The 18,105-nt window shown below is 40.2% G+C and overlaps 1 protein-coding gene across 16 annotated transcripts in view; it reads left to right on the forward strand.

Annotated features, from left to right (window-relative positions):
- The window catches only part of NCKAP5 (NCK associated protein 5), a 1,067,666-nt gene that overhangs the window by 856,548 nt on the left and 193,013 nt on the right, over window positions 1-18,105 (forward strand). For all 16 annotated transcript variants that reach the window (XM_051849620.3, XM_051849629.3, XM_070071010.2 and 13 more), the window contains one exon: window positions 8,689-8,757. In XM_051849620.3, the coding sequence (XP_051705580.3) occupies window positions 8,689-8,757 (69 nt within the window). The remainder of the gene's footprint in view (window positions 1-8,688; window positions 8,758-18,105) is intronic.

Here is an 18,105-nt window from a genome sequence, read left to right on the forward strand (position 1 = left end):
ACTCCCTATATGGCAGCTCAGGGCTCCAAGAGCTACAGTTGCAAGAGATCCAGAAGCTGAGAAACCCATGCAAATCCTTGGAAATCCACAAAGTGTCATTTTTGCCACAATCTGTTATATTCAAGCAAGTTAGTAAGGCTAGTCCAGATTCAAGGAGATAAGTCATAAGCATTTGCAACTATCTTTAATTTGCCACCATAACAATACTACTAATAAGTGCAGTTAGTATTTACAAGAAAGTGGCAAAAACTCACTCTCCCATTTTGATCAATACAGCTTTGGATGTTGCCCAAATGTGCCAGGTTATGTATACTGTTTGGAAACCATAGACATGATTATTATAAATCAAATTCACATTGATACTTGCAAAGAGTAATCATAGGTTATCACTTGTTTGTTAACTTCTTATTTGAGAACTAATTTTTTTAAATGTTACATGAGTATGTACTGCCATACCTGTAAATATGATCACTACTATGAAGAAATTGGTAATGCAAACTACAAATTTAGCCTGCCTAACTTGTCAGTGCTCAAAAGTTTCAGATTTTCAGATTGGAGATGCTCAACTGATAAAATCTATACAAATGATCAAAATTCAGAAAAGCCTGAAATCTGAAATACTTCTGGTCAAAAGCATTTCAGATAAGGGCTACTCAGCAGGTACTGCCACAAACTCATAGCTAATAAATAAATACTATAGTGAGTTTTCATTTTTACCTATAACTATAGTTTAAAAATGCATTAATTTAATTCTCCTTTGAAAAGAGGTTTATAAGTCATGATTTCTGTCTCTAAGGACAGAAATTCTCCAGTATAGCTGGAGGAGCATAGCAGTACACTTGAAACCATCCTGATTGATGGTATTAAAATGGAATGTTAAAATGTATAGTCTCTCCTCTTGGTAGGGTTGGAGTTAGTAAACGTGGGGATGCCAGTAGAATTTAAACATCACTTTTTGGCAGTCACCACAGTAAATAATCACTTTTTTGTTTAGACAGTTATTGACAGATGCCAAAATGAATGGACCAAAATATATTTATTTGCATATTAATACTCTCAAAGACTTTTGATATTTATATAATTTCAAAATATCTTCCTGCAAGATACTCATTGATTACAATAGGAAGTAAACAACATTATGATTTGAAGATCTCAAAGGTAACACCTTAACAATGTGATCAAACTTACCATAGTAGTAACAGAATGACTTGGTATTATGTGTCTCCTGATACCATGATTGAGAAGAATACAATATCATTACCATGATATTCTTACTGCAGATACTTCAGTCTAAGAACTAACATCAGACAGATTCAAATTGATGTTTTACAAAATAACTGGCCTGTGCACTAGAAAAGTGTCAAGGTCATGAAAGACAAACACCAAGAAGTTTGTCCCATGTGGCAGGATGCTAAAGAGATGTGGTAGCTAAATGCAACTCTGGAAGCCTGGATTGGATCATGGACTAGATAAACACCCTTGAGAGACAGCCAGTGAAATTTGAATAGAGTCTGTAGAGTAGATTAGATCTTGCATCAATGTTAATTTCCTGAAAGTGCTAAATATACTGTGATCATGTAGAAAGTGCATTAAAAAAAAATAAACACCAAAGAATCAAGAAGTAAAAGAGCATTATGTCTGCATCTTACTCTCAAATGATTTTTAAAATAAGATCTTTCTGCATAGTTAGGTATACAACGATGACACAGTGAATGCGGTATTAAGTTAACCTTTGGAGAATCTTAGTGAATGATGTAGGTTATTATTTATGGTGTTTTTATACAAAATTTAAAAACTTTAATGTATGTATGTGCCCCCCATGTTTGAGTTGAGGCAAACCACAACAACTGAGGTGGAATTAGACAATCCAGTGGCAAAGTGAAGCCTATTCCTTGCTAGGGAAGCAGAGCCAAAGATACAGACTGGGAAGGAGGACAGGACCTTCCTGAGATTGACAGACTAGCCCTAACTCAGGAGCTTCTGTATGCTATGGAGACATAAGCTGGATGGAAGAGTTGGAACAGATTTTAAGAGATGAAGGGTCTAGAGCAGGGCTGTTGCAGTAGAACCCCCTTATCTGCAATTCTCTTTCTGATGTTTCAGTTACCAGTGATTAAGCACAGTCCAGCCGTATTAAATGGAAAATTCCAGATATAAGCAAACACAAGCTTTAAATAACTTTTATTCCAGTATATTGCTATTTTCTTCCTTATTATAAGTTAATAGTCTTAATATGTGTGCCTGTATTAAGATGAAATTTATTATATTTATGCAAATTATGTATGTAAAGGTAAATGCAGTATAAATAGGGCTCAGTGCCACACCTAGCCACAGACATGTCTGGGAGTCTTAAAACATACTTCCTCTCTGCGGATAAGGAAGGAGCTACTATGCTTTGTGTACAGGAAAGTTTTTGGTTTTCTTTTCTTCATTTTTTTTGTAGAGCTATTCTCTCTTTGGTCTGTGTTTTATGCAAATTTATGGTATAAAAAGTTTTTTAACATAATCTGCCCTTAAAGAATTACAGTAGACACCAGTTTAGAATCGTCACTTTGTTCAATCACTTGTACACTCTTACCAGCCTATCTCTTCACTGAGCAGGACCTCTGAGAAACATGGTTCCTATTAAATGTTCCACAGTAGACCAAAACAGCATGGCTTTACGCTAAGATGTTTTTTGATTTTGTAAGGACATGCAGGGGGTTTGGAAAGGAAACCAGTGCTGTATTTTGATCAGTATAATTTGGAGTCCTGGGGAAAGCTCACTGAGCAGAGAATCTTCTAACTCAGGAACTGTGTCTAGTGAAAATCTTTGATTGTTCTGGAAGATGAAGCTGAACACAAAGATCCACTGTGTGTGTTTGATTGCTCTAATTGTATCCTCTGGGTGTGTTAACTTAATAACATACTTATTTAAAATGGGAAAAGACTTGCATTATAATTTCTATAATTCTCCATAGTGACACCAGCATTTTCTCCATGTTTTCCCTCTGTGTTAGCCTTTCCCATATCTGCATTACAAATACCTACTGTTACTTTAAGTCATATTTAATTAAGAAGATTTTTTCCCCTGCTTTTCCCCTGTTGTCTCATGTTGGTAGTAGGTTAATCCTAAATCTCTAATAAATGCAATGGATTAAAGAAAATCACGAGTTCAAGATTATTTTAACTGCACCAGCAATAATTGTTAACATCTTCACTGTCCTTTGGGATTTGGAGGATTACGTCGATTAGATTGGTCTCTGGAACTGAACACAGCAACTCTAAATGTGTCTGCTGTCTGTTGTGTTTTCAGCAGATTCCTTGAGGTATTTAATTTGCTTGGCTGTAATAGATTGTCAGAGCAATAAACGTGAGGCAAGTAATGTAAACGGTGTAATGTCTGTAATTATCTGAATGGATCGATTGTAGTGTTATTGCAACATGGTATGGGAAGGAGCAAGATACAGACATCCCATATAAATTCCCATTTTCAGCTTTATTTCCCTGAACATTTTTTCTAAGACATTTAAAGAGAAAACAACATAAACTGGCATTGTCATTCTCTTTTATCTATTCCCATTATCCTTTGTGCTGTTGCTTTACTGAAACCAGCACACCCCACAAAAGCTAAATTTCTCCATTGAAATCGATGACTTTATAGAACCAGAATACTGGTCCTTTCCCCTGAGATCCATCCACATGTTTGATTGGCTGGTTTGTTCCCTTCCTTTAATAGCTAAAGAACTATAAGCTCAGCAAGGTTGGATGACTTGCTGAAAAGCTTCACAACTTGTCATTGCCTGACAAACTGTAGCAGAATAGAACTGGAACCTGGAACCTGGAGAGATTGATTGGTGTCACCAGCTTGGGTGTGGGGACAGTTCAGTGTGACAGGCTGAAAGAAATCACTGAAAGGAATAGCAAGTCAGGAAAAGCATTAAGTTTAGGTCAGATGGACAGTGAAGAAAAGGCACCAATCGAAACATAACTAATACTTTAAAAACTCCATACAGATGATTAGTCAGAGGGAAGAAGGATTGGGTTGCTTGTCCACAGTGAGAACTGAGGGCAGGATCTCATCTGAGGGACTAGGGTTGCGTGCGTGTGGCAGGTGGGATGGGGGAGTCTGACTGTCACTAAAACAGAGATTCTGGCCCAGAAGAGTGAAGTCAAAGAGACAAGGATTAGAACTGACACCTGAAGACCTTAAAAGGAAACAGGGTTGGTGCCAGCATCGTAATGCAGCAGGTTAAGCTACCACCTGCAACGCTGGCATCCCATATGAACACCGGGTCAAGTCCTGGCTGCTCCACTTCCCATCTACCTCGCTGCTAATGTGCCTGGGAAAGCAGCAGAAGATAGCTCAAGTTATCTGGACTCCTACCACCCAAGTGGGAGACCCAGATGTTGGAGCCATTTGGGAATGAACCAGTGGTTGGAGGACCTCAGTTTCATTGTCTCTCCCTTTTTCTCTCTCTAATTCTGCCTTTCAAATGATTTTAAAAATCTTTAAAAAAGAAGAGAAGAAGCAGGGTGTTTCATTCTTGGGATTGGAACTGTGAATAGGTGGAGATGTGACTTTGGTCGCGATGGTAAGAGCACCTTCACCCAGATGTTTTCCCAGCAAGTTACTCAACTTCTGTGCCCCATCCTGCTCTAATCACTTCATCCAAGATGGATTTGCTAATTAACAAACTGGTCTAAGTCTGAAATTTTTCAGGCTTTTGCCAAAGAAAACACTGAAAGCACTAAGAAACCCAAATGAAACTGTGTAATTTATGCTTTCTGCATTACAGAAAACAGAATGCATGACTTCCATATGAGTGGAAAAATGCAAGCCAGAGACCCGCAGAGCCCCTGCTGCCAGTGTGTGTTCCCAGGGAGAGTGGTAGTGGAGGGAGTGGAGATGTCACATGCAGGATGAGAATGTCAGATGCCACGTGGTCTGCACTGAACACAGGTGGAAGCACTGCAGTTCCAGGCTTGCTGTTGAGTTGGGCTTGACAGTTTCAGAAAGGCAATGTGTAGAGGAGGAGGTGAAGGGGAAGGAGAGCTGTTGTCGTAGAGGAGAAATGTCCAAATTCCATAGAAATGCAAGAAAATGTACGATCCACTCTAGTTACCTCTCTTTAAAGAGGCTGAGGCAAAGATAGTGTGGAGAGTAGGAGAAGCCAATGTGAACCTGATATGTCCTGGTGACTTAGAAGAAGTACAATTAAAAAGTAATTCAGAAACAGGGAAAGAAGAAAAGGTGGTGTTTGCATGTGTATCAGGAAGGTGGCAAAGGATATGATTTTAACTAGATAGTGACAGTAAATAAGATGACAAAGGAGATACCGCACACAGCTACAGCATCTTCAAGGGTTGCACAGCAATAAGGTAGGAGAGGGAAGGATCCTTCCCTGAATGTTTACCTCTTAGTATAGTTTTGACTTGTGGAATCATGTGAATATTTTACACATTCGAAAATGAAAGCAAGAAGAGGGGAATTAAATTTGAATACTCTTAAAAGCAAATGAGCATAATTGAGTTTCAAGTGAACAGTGTAACTACCCTGAAGGGGGCAGAGGAACTAGTCTCGTAGCATTTGAGCAAGGTGTTTTCACTTTATGTCTTCATTCTAAATTAGCAGCAAATCCTAAACAGTTCTTAATACTGGCTTTTTTGTAGCATAACAATTTTGTACATATTGGTAGTAATGATCAAAATAGTAAAGACAATGATATGGAGAGCCTACGTTCTCATTGTACCAAAAGGAACCAATAATTATGAAAAGGGGAGGGAAGACTTCGGTGGGGCTTGGTGTGTATGTGTGTGGATGGGACTGGTGGAAGGGGAGATTTGCATGCCTATGAGAGAAATCCTTCCACTGAACAGGGATTAGAAACTGTGACTCCCCTGTTACAACTGGTGCATGTTGACACCCAGATTTTAGTCTCCAAATATCATTCCCCAAGTAAAAAGTAGTATCTTGGAGAAATGATGAATTCCAAGGATAGAGAAAGGAAAGAAGCAAAATGGGCCTGGAACAGCTCCCTAAACCAAAAAAGGAAAGTGTTTAAAAATTGATGGCTACTTGTCAGAAGGATACAGACACCAATTTAAGCGGTTCACCTGTGCTCGCGTCGGCAGCACTTACACTAAACGGGTTCACCTGAGGAAAGCTGGAGCAATTTGCGTGTCAAAATTAGTAGTCATAGTAATGACTCATAACCCTTTGCATGGTATAGGAATCTATATATACTAATAAAATATACACCCATAAATGTAGTCTGTCTGTCTTTATCCATGACTTTGTTTCCACAATTTCCTCCAGTAAGCTGTGATGAAAAAATGCTACATAGAAAATTCCAGAAATAACTTATCAGTTACAGGCAACTCTGGATATCATGATGAAATTGCCACTGTTCTGCTCCGTGAGACCTGGCGTAAGAACCATCCATGCTGCATGCACTACCACGAGTCACTTAGTTGTCTCAGTTACCAGACCAGTTGTTGCAGTGCTTGTATTTGAGTAATCCTTACTTTGAGTAATTGTTGTCCCTAATCATGATGATGCTGCTGGCAATTTTGTTTTAGAATATTGTCATGTCTATTTCTTACTAATCTCTTAAGCCTAATTCATAAATTAAACTTTAGCACAGGTATGAACATATGTAATACAGTTTAGTGTGCCTCAGTGAGGGAGGCAGATTCCATGAAATGTATCATTAGGTGATTTCATCAATGTGAACATCATAGAGTGTGCTTACACTAACTATGATGGCTATGACAAATCCATCATTAATTGAAACATCCTTATATGGGATGTGACCATATGTAGCATTTGGTGCTATCCTTAGGTTTACGTGCCTACTGTTGGTCTTGGAAAGTATCCCTCACAGGTAATGGGGGTGGAGGTGGCGGCTGCTGTAGATAGAATAGTTGAGTTAGTTAGAAACCAAGGTAACAGTTGAGGCAAGAATCACTGATGGTTACCACAATAGGTAGGTGAAAGTTTGACGAGCAATATGATATTTTAATAGTCACAAAGTATCTTCCCCCAAATTGCTTACTATAAAAGAAAAAAATACTAATTTTGACAGTAGAGTGGTTTGACAGACCCCGCCTTAACAAAGTGGTGACACAGTATGTTCAGCAGTGGGATGCATGGACATCATGTGACTGTTGTGAGCCAATGAGAAAGTCTCAAGCATTACTTCTGTGCTAATGCCACCAAATGCGCATGAGGAGGAGTGAGACCAACCCAAATGAAGAGACATTCTACAAAATACATGGTCTTAGGAAAATAAAAAGGGAGAAAGAGGGAAACAGAATGGGAAAAAGAAAAATCAATGCCAAAAGGACCTGTTGTAGACTAAAGAATCATGGACAGGTGATAGTAACAGCTGAATGAAGTGGATGATCATGGATAAGAGTTGCTAACTGGGAAACGTTGTCTATGAAGTACATCATTGAGACTTGATGAAATCAGAATAAGAACTATCAGATCGTCATACTATATCAATGTTGTACTTATGTTTACTGAAATGGCTGTACTGTGTTTGTATTCAATAACATCTTTGTTGTTTGGAAACACAAGTGGAAGAATTTAATTATAAAGGACATCCTGTCTTTAACTCCCTTTCAAGTTGCAAATCAAAAAAAGAAAAATGAAAAGTGAATGATAACAGCAGATGTGACAAAATGTTAGTATTTATGAATCTGAGAAAAGCACACGAAGGCCTTTCTTATGCTGTTTACGCAGATTATCAATTCCATATAATTTCCAAATAAATGGGAAGGAAGTATGGAAGAAGAATCTTGACCTGGGTACCACTTAAAAAGCATAGCATTCTTTGTAAATACTGGCTTACAGCATAGTACTTCACCCCTAACTCCCCAGTGTCAAGGAGGGTTTTAGTGAACGGTGAGTAGAGCCAAGTTTGCTTGTGGGGTTGCAGCCCTGGGCTGGGTTAAATTGCACAGTTCAGGATTCAGGCAGGAAGCCAGGTCGCTGGATGCAGAGGGCAGTGTTTCTACCATTTCATACTTCTTCTGAAACCTAACGTGCTTATGTTAATGACTTTTTATCCCCTTAGCATTCCATAGCCATCTAGTAACCATATTCATCACTCACATACGCTACCTGGCTCTGAAGGGCAGGACGGCAGTGATTAAAAAAGAGGTGGGGAAAGGGATACTTAAGACTAGTTCAACTCTCCCATTTCTCATTCTCTTGTTAGGTTCAAAAGTTATTGATTAACAATGAAAATGACATGCTTAGATTGCATTTGGAATTATACTTTCATGACTTTACCTGGGATTCTTTTCCATGACCTGAACAAATAGTAGACTGTGTGACCGTGACAGGTCTTAATGAAGCGGATTGAGGCATCTCTTACATTTACATTTTCATAGAATGAAATAAACATAGTAATCTTTCTACAGAACACTCTCACGTCAAGCTATGATTTGCTTTTCTACTTGTCCAGAATAGCAAGTTTTGCATTTCTTTAAATTGTAATGTATCTTTGTGAGCCAATTGATAAGACAGAAGTCATCTCTGACATATCTATAATGGTACTTAGAGCCAACTTGTCAAAAGTACTTCTAAAAGATTGCTATGGATCCTGAGGAGATATATTTAGTAACGATTTTGAGTAAGATGTCACATAACACAACATTTCATTGATTTATTGGTGTTATTTTTGTATCTTACTGCAGGCAGAAAATTCAGCATTGGCTTTGGAAAATGAAAATCAAAGGGAACAATATGAGCGATGTCTTGATGAGGTAAGGTGGATGGAGAGGCTCGTGATAAGAGGGTGGACCAGTCAGGAGTCCCTTAATCAGATCTTAGTGCATGCATAATTCCAGCATCCTCAGAACATTAACATTTTCTCTTGCAGTGGAAAGTTATAAACATATGACCGTTGAGAAAGAAAGTCAGTCACTGTGTATGTGCGTCTGTCTATCTGCTACCATCCCTCCTCTTCTCCCTAACTCATTATACAGCATCTATAAATACCTTTTGGTTACTGTTTTATATTCTTGGAACACAGTTGGGGTATGCTTGACTGTATGATAAATTAGTCCTGTCCCATAAACCGAATCTCCACCCGTGCATGGAAGAAATCATGTGGGGAGCACTGCATCTCTAGTTGGATGCCACGTCTGAAAAGGCAAATCCTTGATAGAGTGGGTGGGGACAGGGCTCACAGATGGCAGCCAGAGGAAGCAAATCAGGAGGTGGAGCACAAGCCAAGAAGAGAAAAGGAAGTAAGGAAGAAAATTTGAGCAGGATGGAAAAAAGAGCCACAGGCATGAGCCAACTCAGTAAGTGTTGTTTGCTGCTAATGAAGAGATGAGAGCAAGGATGGTTGGTGTTTGAGGGTTTCCAGGAGGCCAGGGAAAACTGAAGTGTGTGCAGAGTCCTAGTCCTTCCTCCTGCTGTTCCTGTGGTACTGTAAGAAATCATGTCACCAACACTCCATCCCCTATCTTCCTGCCGGAACTCTAGCCCAGGTCTCCTCTGGGACTTGCCATCATTCGAATGACATAACTTCTCTTGTCATCTGCCTCAGACCCTAAAACTTGCACATATGAGTATTCCAGGAGATTCACTCTGAGATTTGTCACAGTGTAACTGATACAAGATTTTAGGAAAAGAGCCACTGCATTTAATTCAGTTCCTTTGCTTTACCAGTAGGAATTACCAATATATCCTCAGTCTTTATTTCTCTACTGACAATGACAAAGACGTTTTACAACAAAGTCCTCTTGATACTTCTTACTTTTTCCATTCCTCTCTTATCCTGTATACATCCCCGGGCGTTGATGGCTTGGGGTGCCAAGAACATAGGCTCAAGTCCCAGCCTTGCCATCATATACTTTTCTCTTCCCTTGGAAATGGGAGTGGCCTTCCTCCAGTGAGTCCTGGCACTACTTGGTGTTTTCCTGCACTAATGCTTCTTCGGTGGAATCCTGGACCAACAGCAGCAGCCTTCCCTGTGACCTGTGACCTGATTAGGGATACAAATTCTAAGGCCTTGCCTCTGGCCAACAGAATTGAAGCCCTTGGGGTAGGCCCAGCAAGAAGATTTGAATTTTGGTTTGAAGAACTCTCAAAAATAGTTCCAGAGAAAATGATTAATATTTGATAATGTCTAATTGCTTAACATCCCCAATCATATATGTAAGTTCCTCAAGCAAAAGAGTGTGAACAGTCCTCTGCCCTGTCAGGGTTTACAAAGGCCAGTATAATCTTCACAATGTACAAAGTTAAAAGAATCACCACAGCAGTGGACTTAAGAAGGAGCAAAATGACTCGGGGTCTAGCCACCTTCACTCCTGCTCTTGGCTTTTTGGTCCAATCAAAGTAAAGGGCAAAAAGGACCTGCTAGAACTAAGAGCATCTAAAGAAACAAATAATGCCCCTGGGTCATATGTATTGATCTGCAGGGTTTCACTTTAACCTCAAGCACAGAAATTTCCAGTGAGACTGTATCTGTATTCAGAAGTCAAACTGATGTCAGTCACACCACAGAAACTCCTTCTTTGTTACAATACTCCCATAGTACATGCCTCCCTATCAGTCATAATGTTCACTTTTTATGGCATTTTTGGTACCATCTGATAATTTATTTTTTATGTTAATGTGTTATTAATACAAAGAAAATAGATCGAATGTACTTCACAAATGAAATTCTAAGAACATAATGATATTCCTTTGTGCCTCCCCTCTCTCTTTTTTAGTTTGTGAGATAACATTTTTAATTTACATTACAGTTGAGGGCCTAATACTCCACCAAATAAAGCAAGCGTTCAACAAGTGAAAAGTAAGAGGACCCTAGTTCAGCGGGAATATAGGCAAGGGCCATAAACAATAATCAAATGAAAATATGACCATTGCTTTTATGTGTGTTCCCTATGCCTGTATTCTGTAGATGTCATGAGAATGTGCCAGGAAACACATTAAGTTGTTATAAATAAGTCTTTTCCTATAAAATTTCCACTGAAAGACTGAATTTCTGTTCTTAATTTCAAGAATTAACTGTTGCCAAAGAGGTTATTTGTAACACAGGACCACCTCTGAGCAATACGAGCATTTTGAATTCATGAACACTGGCCCCTGATTTCACATGCCAGTGTTTTATAACTAATTGCATGAGAATAGACAATCTGTTTCCGTGAAATGTAAGAGAATGCTCTCGAAGGGGTGGTTGGATGTAGTAATACTGCCAACTAGAAATTCTTTTCAAGGCGTTTTATACTAATTAGACAAACTAACAAGGTAAGGACTCATGTAAGTTATTTCCTGCTAGTGAGTTTCAGAAGACACACATGGGTGAATGAACTATAAATTTAAAATATTCCTCCATCATTTTTGCATTGATTGTTGTTTACTGGGGAAATGAAGAACATTTTGAAGCTTTGAGAAAAGAGCGTGGGCGTCTGAAATGCCCTCTGTGTGTTTGGTAGAAGAGCGGTTTGTTCAGAAGGAGCCAGAGCCACATCTGTAGATAGGCACGTACACACACACACGCACACACACACACATGCTGGCTTTCCAGTTATGCACAAACAAGCACACACACAGAGTGCATGCCTGCACATACTTCAACATCACCTCCATTGTCATCTCTCTCCTCTTCTCCTTGCCTTCCAGAATGAAAGAGAAACCAAGGATTAATCTTGTTTTTCTTTGGAAGTCGGGAGGTTGTCATGTTTAAATCCACTTTTTTATTCCAGCCATTTGGCAGGCAGTTTCCCGGCAAGCAATGAATTGCTGTTCATTCACAGTATTGCCTTGGCCACATTTTCTTTCAGATGACTATTCCCATGTTGAGAAGTAGAATGACATGTATAAAACAAGGAAAAGAACATCTTCCTGAAACATGACATTGTATTTAGATGGAGTTAGTTGTGCCCTACAACCTCACCTAGGCCCGGAGAGTTCACCATTCTCCCAGCCTAGCTGACATAATAGGGATGGTTGATCCCAGGTAACCAGGTGAGAGAAACTCATGAGAAGAATTGCCCTTGGGACTTCAGGGACATGCAGTGGAGTCACCAAGGGCAGGAGAAGCGGTAGATGGGTGAGCAACGAAGGGATCAGAACTGCAAAGAGCATCTTCAGCAGAAGGAACTTGATTTTGAGTTTTGAGATTGGGAAAGGTGAGGTGGGTTCATCATGACCAGTACACTGGACTTAGCTAGGGAGGTTTAAAAAAAATACTGCAGGCTAGCCTCACCTGAGAGATTCTGATCTGATTCTGAACTGGGGTGGAGCCTGGGCCTTAGAATCTTTCAAAACATGCCAAAAAATATAGTAGTCTGGCGAGATTTGGAGCCACTCCAGTGAGTTTATTTGAGTGCTGTGTTTCAGAGAATTTTGAGAAAGCATCAGGAGGATGAAAGCTCCTTCCACATCTATGAATATAGTGGCAGAAAGGGTGGACCAATATGGGAGTTCTAATTCTTCAATGATGTCTGAGTTAATACAAAGCTACAGGCAAAAAGTAAATCCTATCCCAGTATTTTTTGAAATGTGATTTTGGGATCCCTCTGCATCTGAAAGATGTGTGGCAATTGCTAAAAATGCATAGGCCTCAGGGCCGGCGCTGTGGCTCACTTGGCTAATCCTATGCCCAAGGCACTGGCATCCCATATGGGTACCGGGTTCTAGTCCTGGCTGCTCTTCTTCCAGTCCAGCTCTCTGCTGCGGCCCGGGAAGGCAGTGGAGGATGGCCCAAGTGCTTTGGCGCCTGCATGCACGTGGGAGACCAGGAGGAAGCACCTGGCTCCTGGCTTCGGATTGGCATAGCTCCAGCCGTAGCCGCCACTTGGGGGGTGAACCAACGGAAGGAAAACCTTTCTGTCTCTCTCTCTCTCACTGTCTAACTCTGTCAAATAAAAAAAAAAAAAATCCATAGGCCTGACTCAGTTCTTCCCAATTAATCAGTATGCAGGAAGAATAAATTGGAAATTTTCACAATTTTCCAGCACATGGAGGTGGAGAAGCTGCCTGTCTTCCAGACCATCAGAGCTGGGCCTTCGAGTCAGCAAGGATGCTGTAGTTGAGATCTTCTCTGACTCTGCATGTCTCAGTACAAGGGCACAGAGAATCTTGACCTTTGGCTGTGGTTCAGGAATAGGGTGAAAAACACCCACCAGAATTTTAGACCAAGGCTAAGCACAACAGTTGGCTGTTAAGAGCTGTTGTCAAATCTGCCTTGCTGATCTGTCTGCTGCAGACCAAGGCTGGATGATAGCATCATTACTAGCTCATGCGTATCCCACACAGGAACCCTATGTAATGTTTGAAATCAATGTCTCCATAGATGGAGATGGAAAATGATATTGCTGATGGCTTGCACATGCTGAAGAGGTCCACTTCATGCATGGGTCAAGAAGTTAACAAATGATCTTTCTGATCCACCTGAGATTCTAACCTGGGTCATAAAATTAACAGATAATCTACTCCTTCTTGTCTTCTCTAGATTCTGACAGTCTTAAGGCATTGCCTATATTCCATTCCACATTATTTCTCTAGGGCCCAGCTTGATTTTCATCCATACTAGGCACTTAATGCACATTTGTTAAATGAAGAAATGAATGAATGGAGATTAACAGCAGGAAATTAATTTCCAAATTAGTTTCCTTGTAAATCCCACATACATATTTAGACTAATTTCTTTAGTTGTCTCCTCAGAGACCAACCAAAAGGATAGTTTAGAGAATCAGCTAAAAAGTGGTGGTAGATTAATTTAAAAGACTTCTGAGTTAGGCAAAACCACATGGGCTTTACAGTGGAAGCCTGGTCTGAGGTTCAAACACTGCCCCAGCCTACCTCTTCCTGTGGAATAGGGAGCAGTGTATTTACTTCTCAGCTTTCTTACCTTCTCATTTGTGTCTTACAGGATTGTTTTACAAAGTAAATGAATAATATCCATGCTCAGTGACTTATGTTTGTTCAGGGATATTGGATACACATACGCAAACACCTCTTATTCCTTGTATAAGTAAAATTCCTTATTCTAAAACTATTCTTTCTTAATGGCTTACTTGATAACTTCAGAAGTTCCACTGGCTCATTTGATATTTAATATTTCTGGGGTGACTATTTTATATTAGGTCCTGTCCTAGGTGGTTTCTCTGATTGTCTATCAACTCATGTCTTGTTCACCACTTGGGAGGCAGACAGTTTCCTTCCCTACTTTATGTGTGAGTAAAGTCCATTTGCTCCCACATCCCAGCATCTGTTGGTGTATCAAGTCAACACAGTCAGTTTTTAAATCTTTCTTGTAACTCTGGCCCAGTGTTGTTCCTGCTTTTCCCCAGCTGTCTTAGTGCAATAAACCAAGCTCAGAAGCATAGGAAACTTCCCCAAAGCACATGATCAAAAACACATGCTTTTTCCACCAGGTTACCTGTTTGATGTGACAAGTGCTTTTCATGATGAAACAGCAGGTGCAGGTGTGAAAGCAAGACTATGAGGAGAAAAATGTCTTCAAAGAAAAGTCTCTTGAGTTTCTCCCTCCCTGGCCATCCATCATAGCCCTGGCTGTCTTCTCAGCCTGGCAAGAATTGGTGCCACACCCAAATCATCTCCTTGCTCTGGCCTCTCTTTTAGTCTTAGGGACCCACAATCCCAGCTTCTCCTCTGGCTGTGCATACCCCCTTATGGGGGAAGAAGAGCAAAGTCTCTTCTAGGGGGAGTCAGCCATGTATCAGAGGAGTTGGCTTCTCTGAAAGAAATCTTCCTGACAAGGAAATGAGCTGTACTAGGCTCTGCTCCATGTCCTGGGGAGAGGTCCTTACAGAAGCCAAGGAAGGGTACAAAAGAAGCCAGGGGCTTAAGGACTGTCAGCTTGTGATATGTGCCTCAAATCCCTTTGGCCCAGCCCAGCTGCTGCTTTTCCTTTGATTAGAAAGGAAAGCTGGCAGGTGACACTGGAAAGTAGACGTTATTTGTTCTCATTAGCTGGGCCTGCCCAGTGTGTGATTATTTGCAGCCTAAATGCTTAGGACATAATGCTAGTTTGAGGACAGTGGACATTCCAAGCATCATCCTGTGAGCCTATTAGAGGTTGCAGGCACAAGCTTGAAATAGTTGTTATAGTGTTGCATCTGGGAAGCTTAACTGTTAAAAGTATGCAGGAACAAAGCCTAGGAAACTGTCTTTATCAACACTGCAGAGGCAAGCATTCGTGCAACCTGCCTGCTCTTCTGCAAAGGACCTGTGCATCCTTCTGGGTAATACGACCGCATGTCAGTAGGTAAAGAAATAATGCTTCTGTGGACCTTTGTTCAATTTTCAGGTAGCAAACAATTGTCCAAAGTACATGCCAGAAGGATCTATATCAGATAGAGGGTCTGTAAGCCTATAGGGCAACTGCTTGGATTGCAAAGATATAACATATTTCCTCCTGTGGGCTGTTACAGTTAGGATATTACTCTATGTCTCCTGTTAAATCATGGATAGAGCTGTTTTATGTGACCACTGTTACACAGAATGGTGTAAGTGAGGGATCAGTTTGGAGGAAGAAAAGAAAATATTGATATTGGGCAGTTTTATGAAAACGTAAATCAAAACTAAAGTTAGAGTTCCAAAAAAGGGAATTTTTTTATAGTTTGAATTAACGTTGGTGCATTGTTCCTGATTCAACTTGCATGAATAGTTCAGTTCTTATGTTTTGCTATATTTGCTAACAATAAAATAGGTGATATATTGTTTGACTTTAAATTCCCAGTTACTTAGGAATTTCAATGAATGTTTCAGAACTTAAAGATCTTTATAGTTATGAGTGAATCTGAGAAGGGTAAAAAAATTAATCACTGCTATAATCACATGCAAATAGAGGAAAAATAAAACACCAGTTCATGAAAGCTTGGCTTATCTTAGGCTATGGTAATTCTGTTTGTGGTTGAGGGGTGCAAAGAATCTTCCATCTGGTTTACTCGCCAAATGCCCACAACATCTGGTTCTGAGCCAGGCTGAAACTAGAAGCCAGGAACACAGTTCTGGTCTCCTGAGTGACAGAGATCCAAGTACCTGAGCCATCACCTGCTGCCTCTCAAGGTGTGCGTTAGCAAAAAGCTGGAGTTGGGAGCAGAGCCAGGACTCAAACCCAGGCTTTCTGATACAGGGTGTAGGTATCCCAAGTGGTGTCTTCATTGCTCTACCAAAGATCTGTTCCTCTGTGGTAGTTCTTTAACTCTGGCTTTATGCAAAACACCTATGAATACTTTTTCTTTAAAACCATACTTTCAATAAAAGATTTCTCTGTTTAACCACTGTAAATTTGGAAAGGCTTTATGATGGGAGAAAAAAGCCTGCTTGTGCATAGAGTTTAATAAATTACTAATAATCTGATTCTAGTCATTTGCTATCCCTGTTGTGAATGCCCCTTAACCAAAAGTTGATGACAGCCTGTGCTGTAATTCTCTTTGAGCCTTAGTGGTAGCCAACTGTCATTAAGGATGTGCTGTTTTGTCAATATTGAGTCAAGAAACAAGCTGTGTGAAAACATTGTACTATTATCTGCTTCACTGTCCTAGACAGGGAAATAAGCAGGAAGCAGAAATAGTTTGGCATCACCAAAAGTAGCTGTGCTATCAAGAGAAAAAGATGACAGTGTGGCCGGTAGTCTTGACTGAATGTGAGGGTTTACCATGATGCTAACCTGTTTATCACTATGTGCCATAATTGTGTTTCTTGCCAATCTTCTACCAAATACCAGACATAAGCAGATAGATCCTAATTATCTAGCTTTGCCTGTAGATACTCATAAAATTTGTGTTGAATAGATGAAGTAGGAAGATACACAGAAGATCTTTATAGAATATTTAAATATCCTGACTTGGTCTTTTTCAAAAAGATTTATTTATTTACTTGAGAGGCAGAGTTACAGACAGAGGGAGAGACAGAGAGATCTTCTATCTGCTGATTCACTCCCCAAACGGCTGCAACAGCCAGAGCTGGGCTTATGTGAAGCCAGGAGCCAGGATATTCTTCTGGGTGTCCCACACAGGTACAGGAGCCCAAGCACTTGGGCCATTTTCTACTGCTTTCCCAGGCCATCAGCAGGGAGCTGGATTGGAAGTGGAGCAGCTGGGAATTGAACCAAAGCCCATATGGGATGTTGGCACCATAGGCAGATGCTTAGCCTACTATGCCACAGCACCAGCCCTGGCTTGGTTTTTAATTCTGTTAGTTTCAGATATCATACTAATTTTCTACAATTTATACATTGATTGACACATACTGCCCAGTTATCCTGCTTATTTTAATATTATCAATAATATCCATTTAGGTACAAAAATTTCAAGTTTCTGGTCAAGTTTAGGAGGTGCTGCTTTGGCAGCTGTCTTCAAATTCTGCAGATGTGATGGAAATCATAGTCCATGTAGAAATGAAGAAAGGTTATTGAGAGAAAAATGCCAGGTCCTTGAAATATCAGGGACACATTATTAGTTTTACCCGGGGCCCTTAGCTGAAATGATGTTAGATGCCGATTCCTAAACAGTCCTGGAAAGGAAACAGAAATGCCCAGATTGACTTAAATCCATCAAGATTCACCTCTTTGGGTTGAGGAGGAATCCAGCATGTCCCACTGCCTCAAGCTGCCAGACAGCTGAAGGAAATTAGGGTTGTTGGTAAGGATTGTGTTGGTGGCACACTGGCAGAAAGTTAAAATTACAGTGACTATTTTGTTTCCCTGTCACACATGGAAGTTCAGAGGTAGATCGCACAATGTAATAACATCATCCAAAGCAGTCTTCTCCTATTTTTCTGCTTAACCGTATTTAATACGGTGACTGTTATTGTCAGTGTAGCTGCCGAAACTCCAGCCATCTCTTTCTTGTCCCAGATAGGATAACAAAGAGGGTGAGCCCCTGTCTTTTTATAGACATCCTATAAGCCTAAGAAAATAGCCACCATATGTGTTACTGACCAAAACTTTGTCACATGGGAACTCACAGCTACAAAGAGGTTGAGAAATGTAGTTACATGCACTCAGCCCTCCACTCCCCTTCCTCAAGTGGGGTTTTTTTTACTGAGGAAGAAGAAAATGGATATTGTAGTCAACATGGACAAACTGTTTCAGGCAGCAACAATTAGAGGACAGCATTAGT

Source organism: Oryctolagus cuniculus, chromosome 3 (genome assembly GCF_051225735.1).
Source record: "Oryctolagus cuniculus isolate XC-2025 breed Fujian yellow rabbit chromosome 3, ASM5122573v1, whole genome shotgun sequence".
In the NCBI taxonomy this organism is placed as follows: domain Eukaryota; kingdom Metazoa; phylum Chordata; class Mammalia; order Lagomorpha; family Leporidae; genus Oryctolagus; species Oryctolagus cuniculus.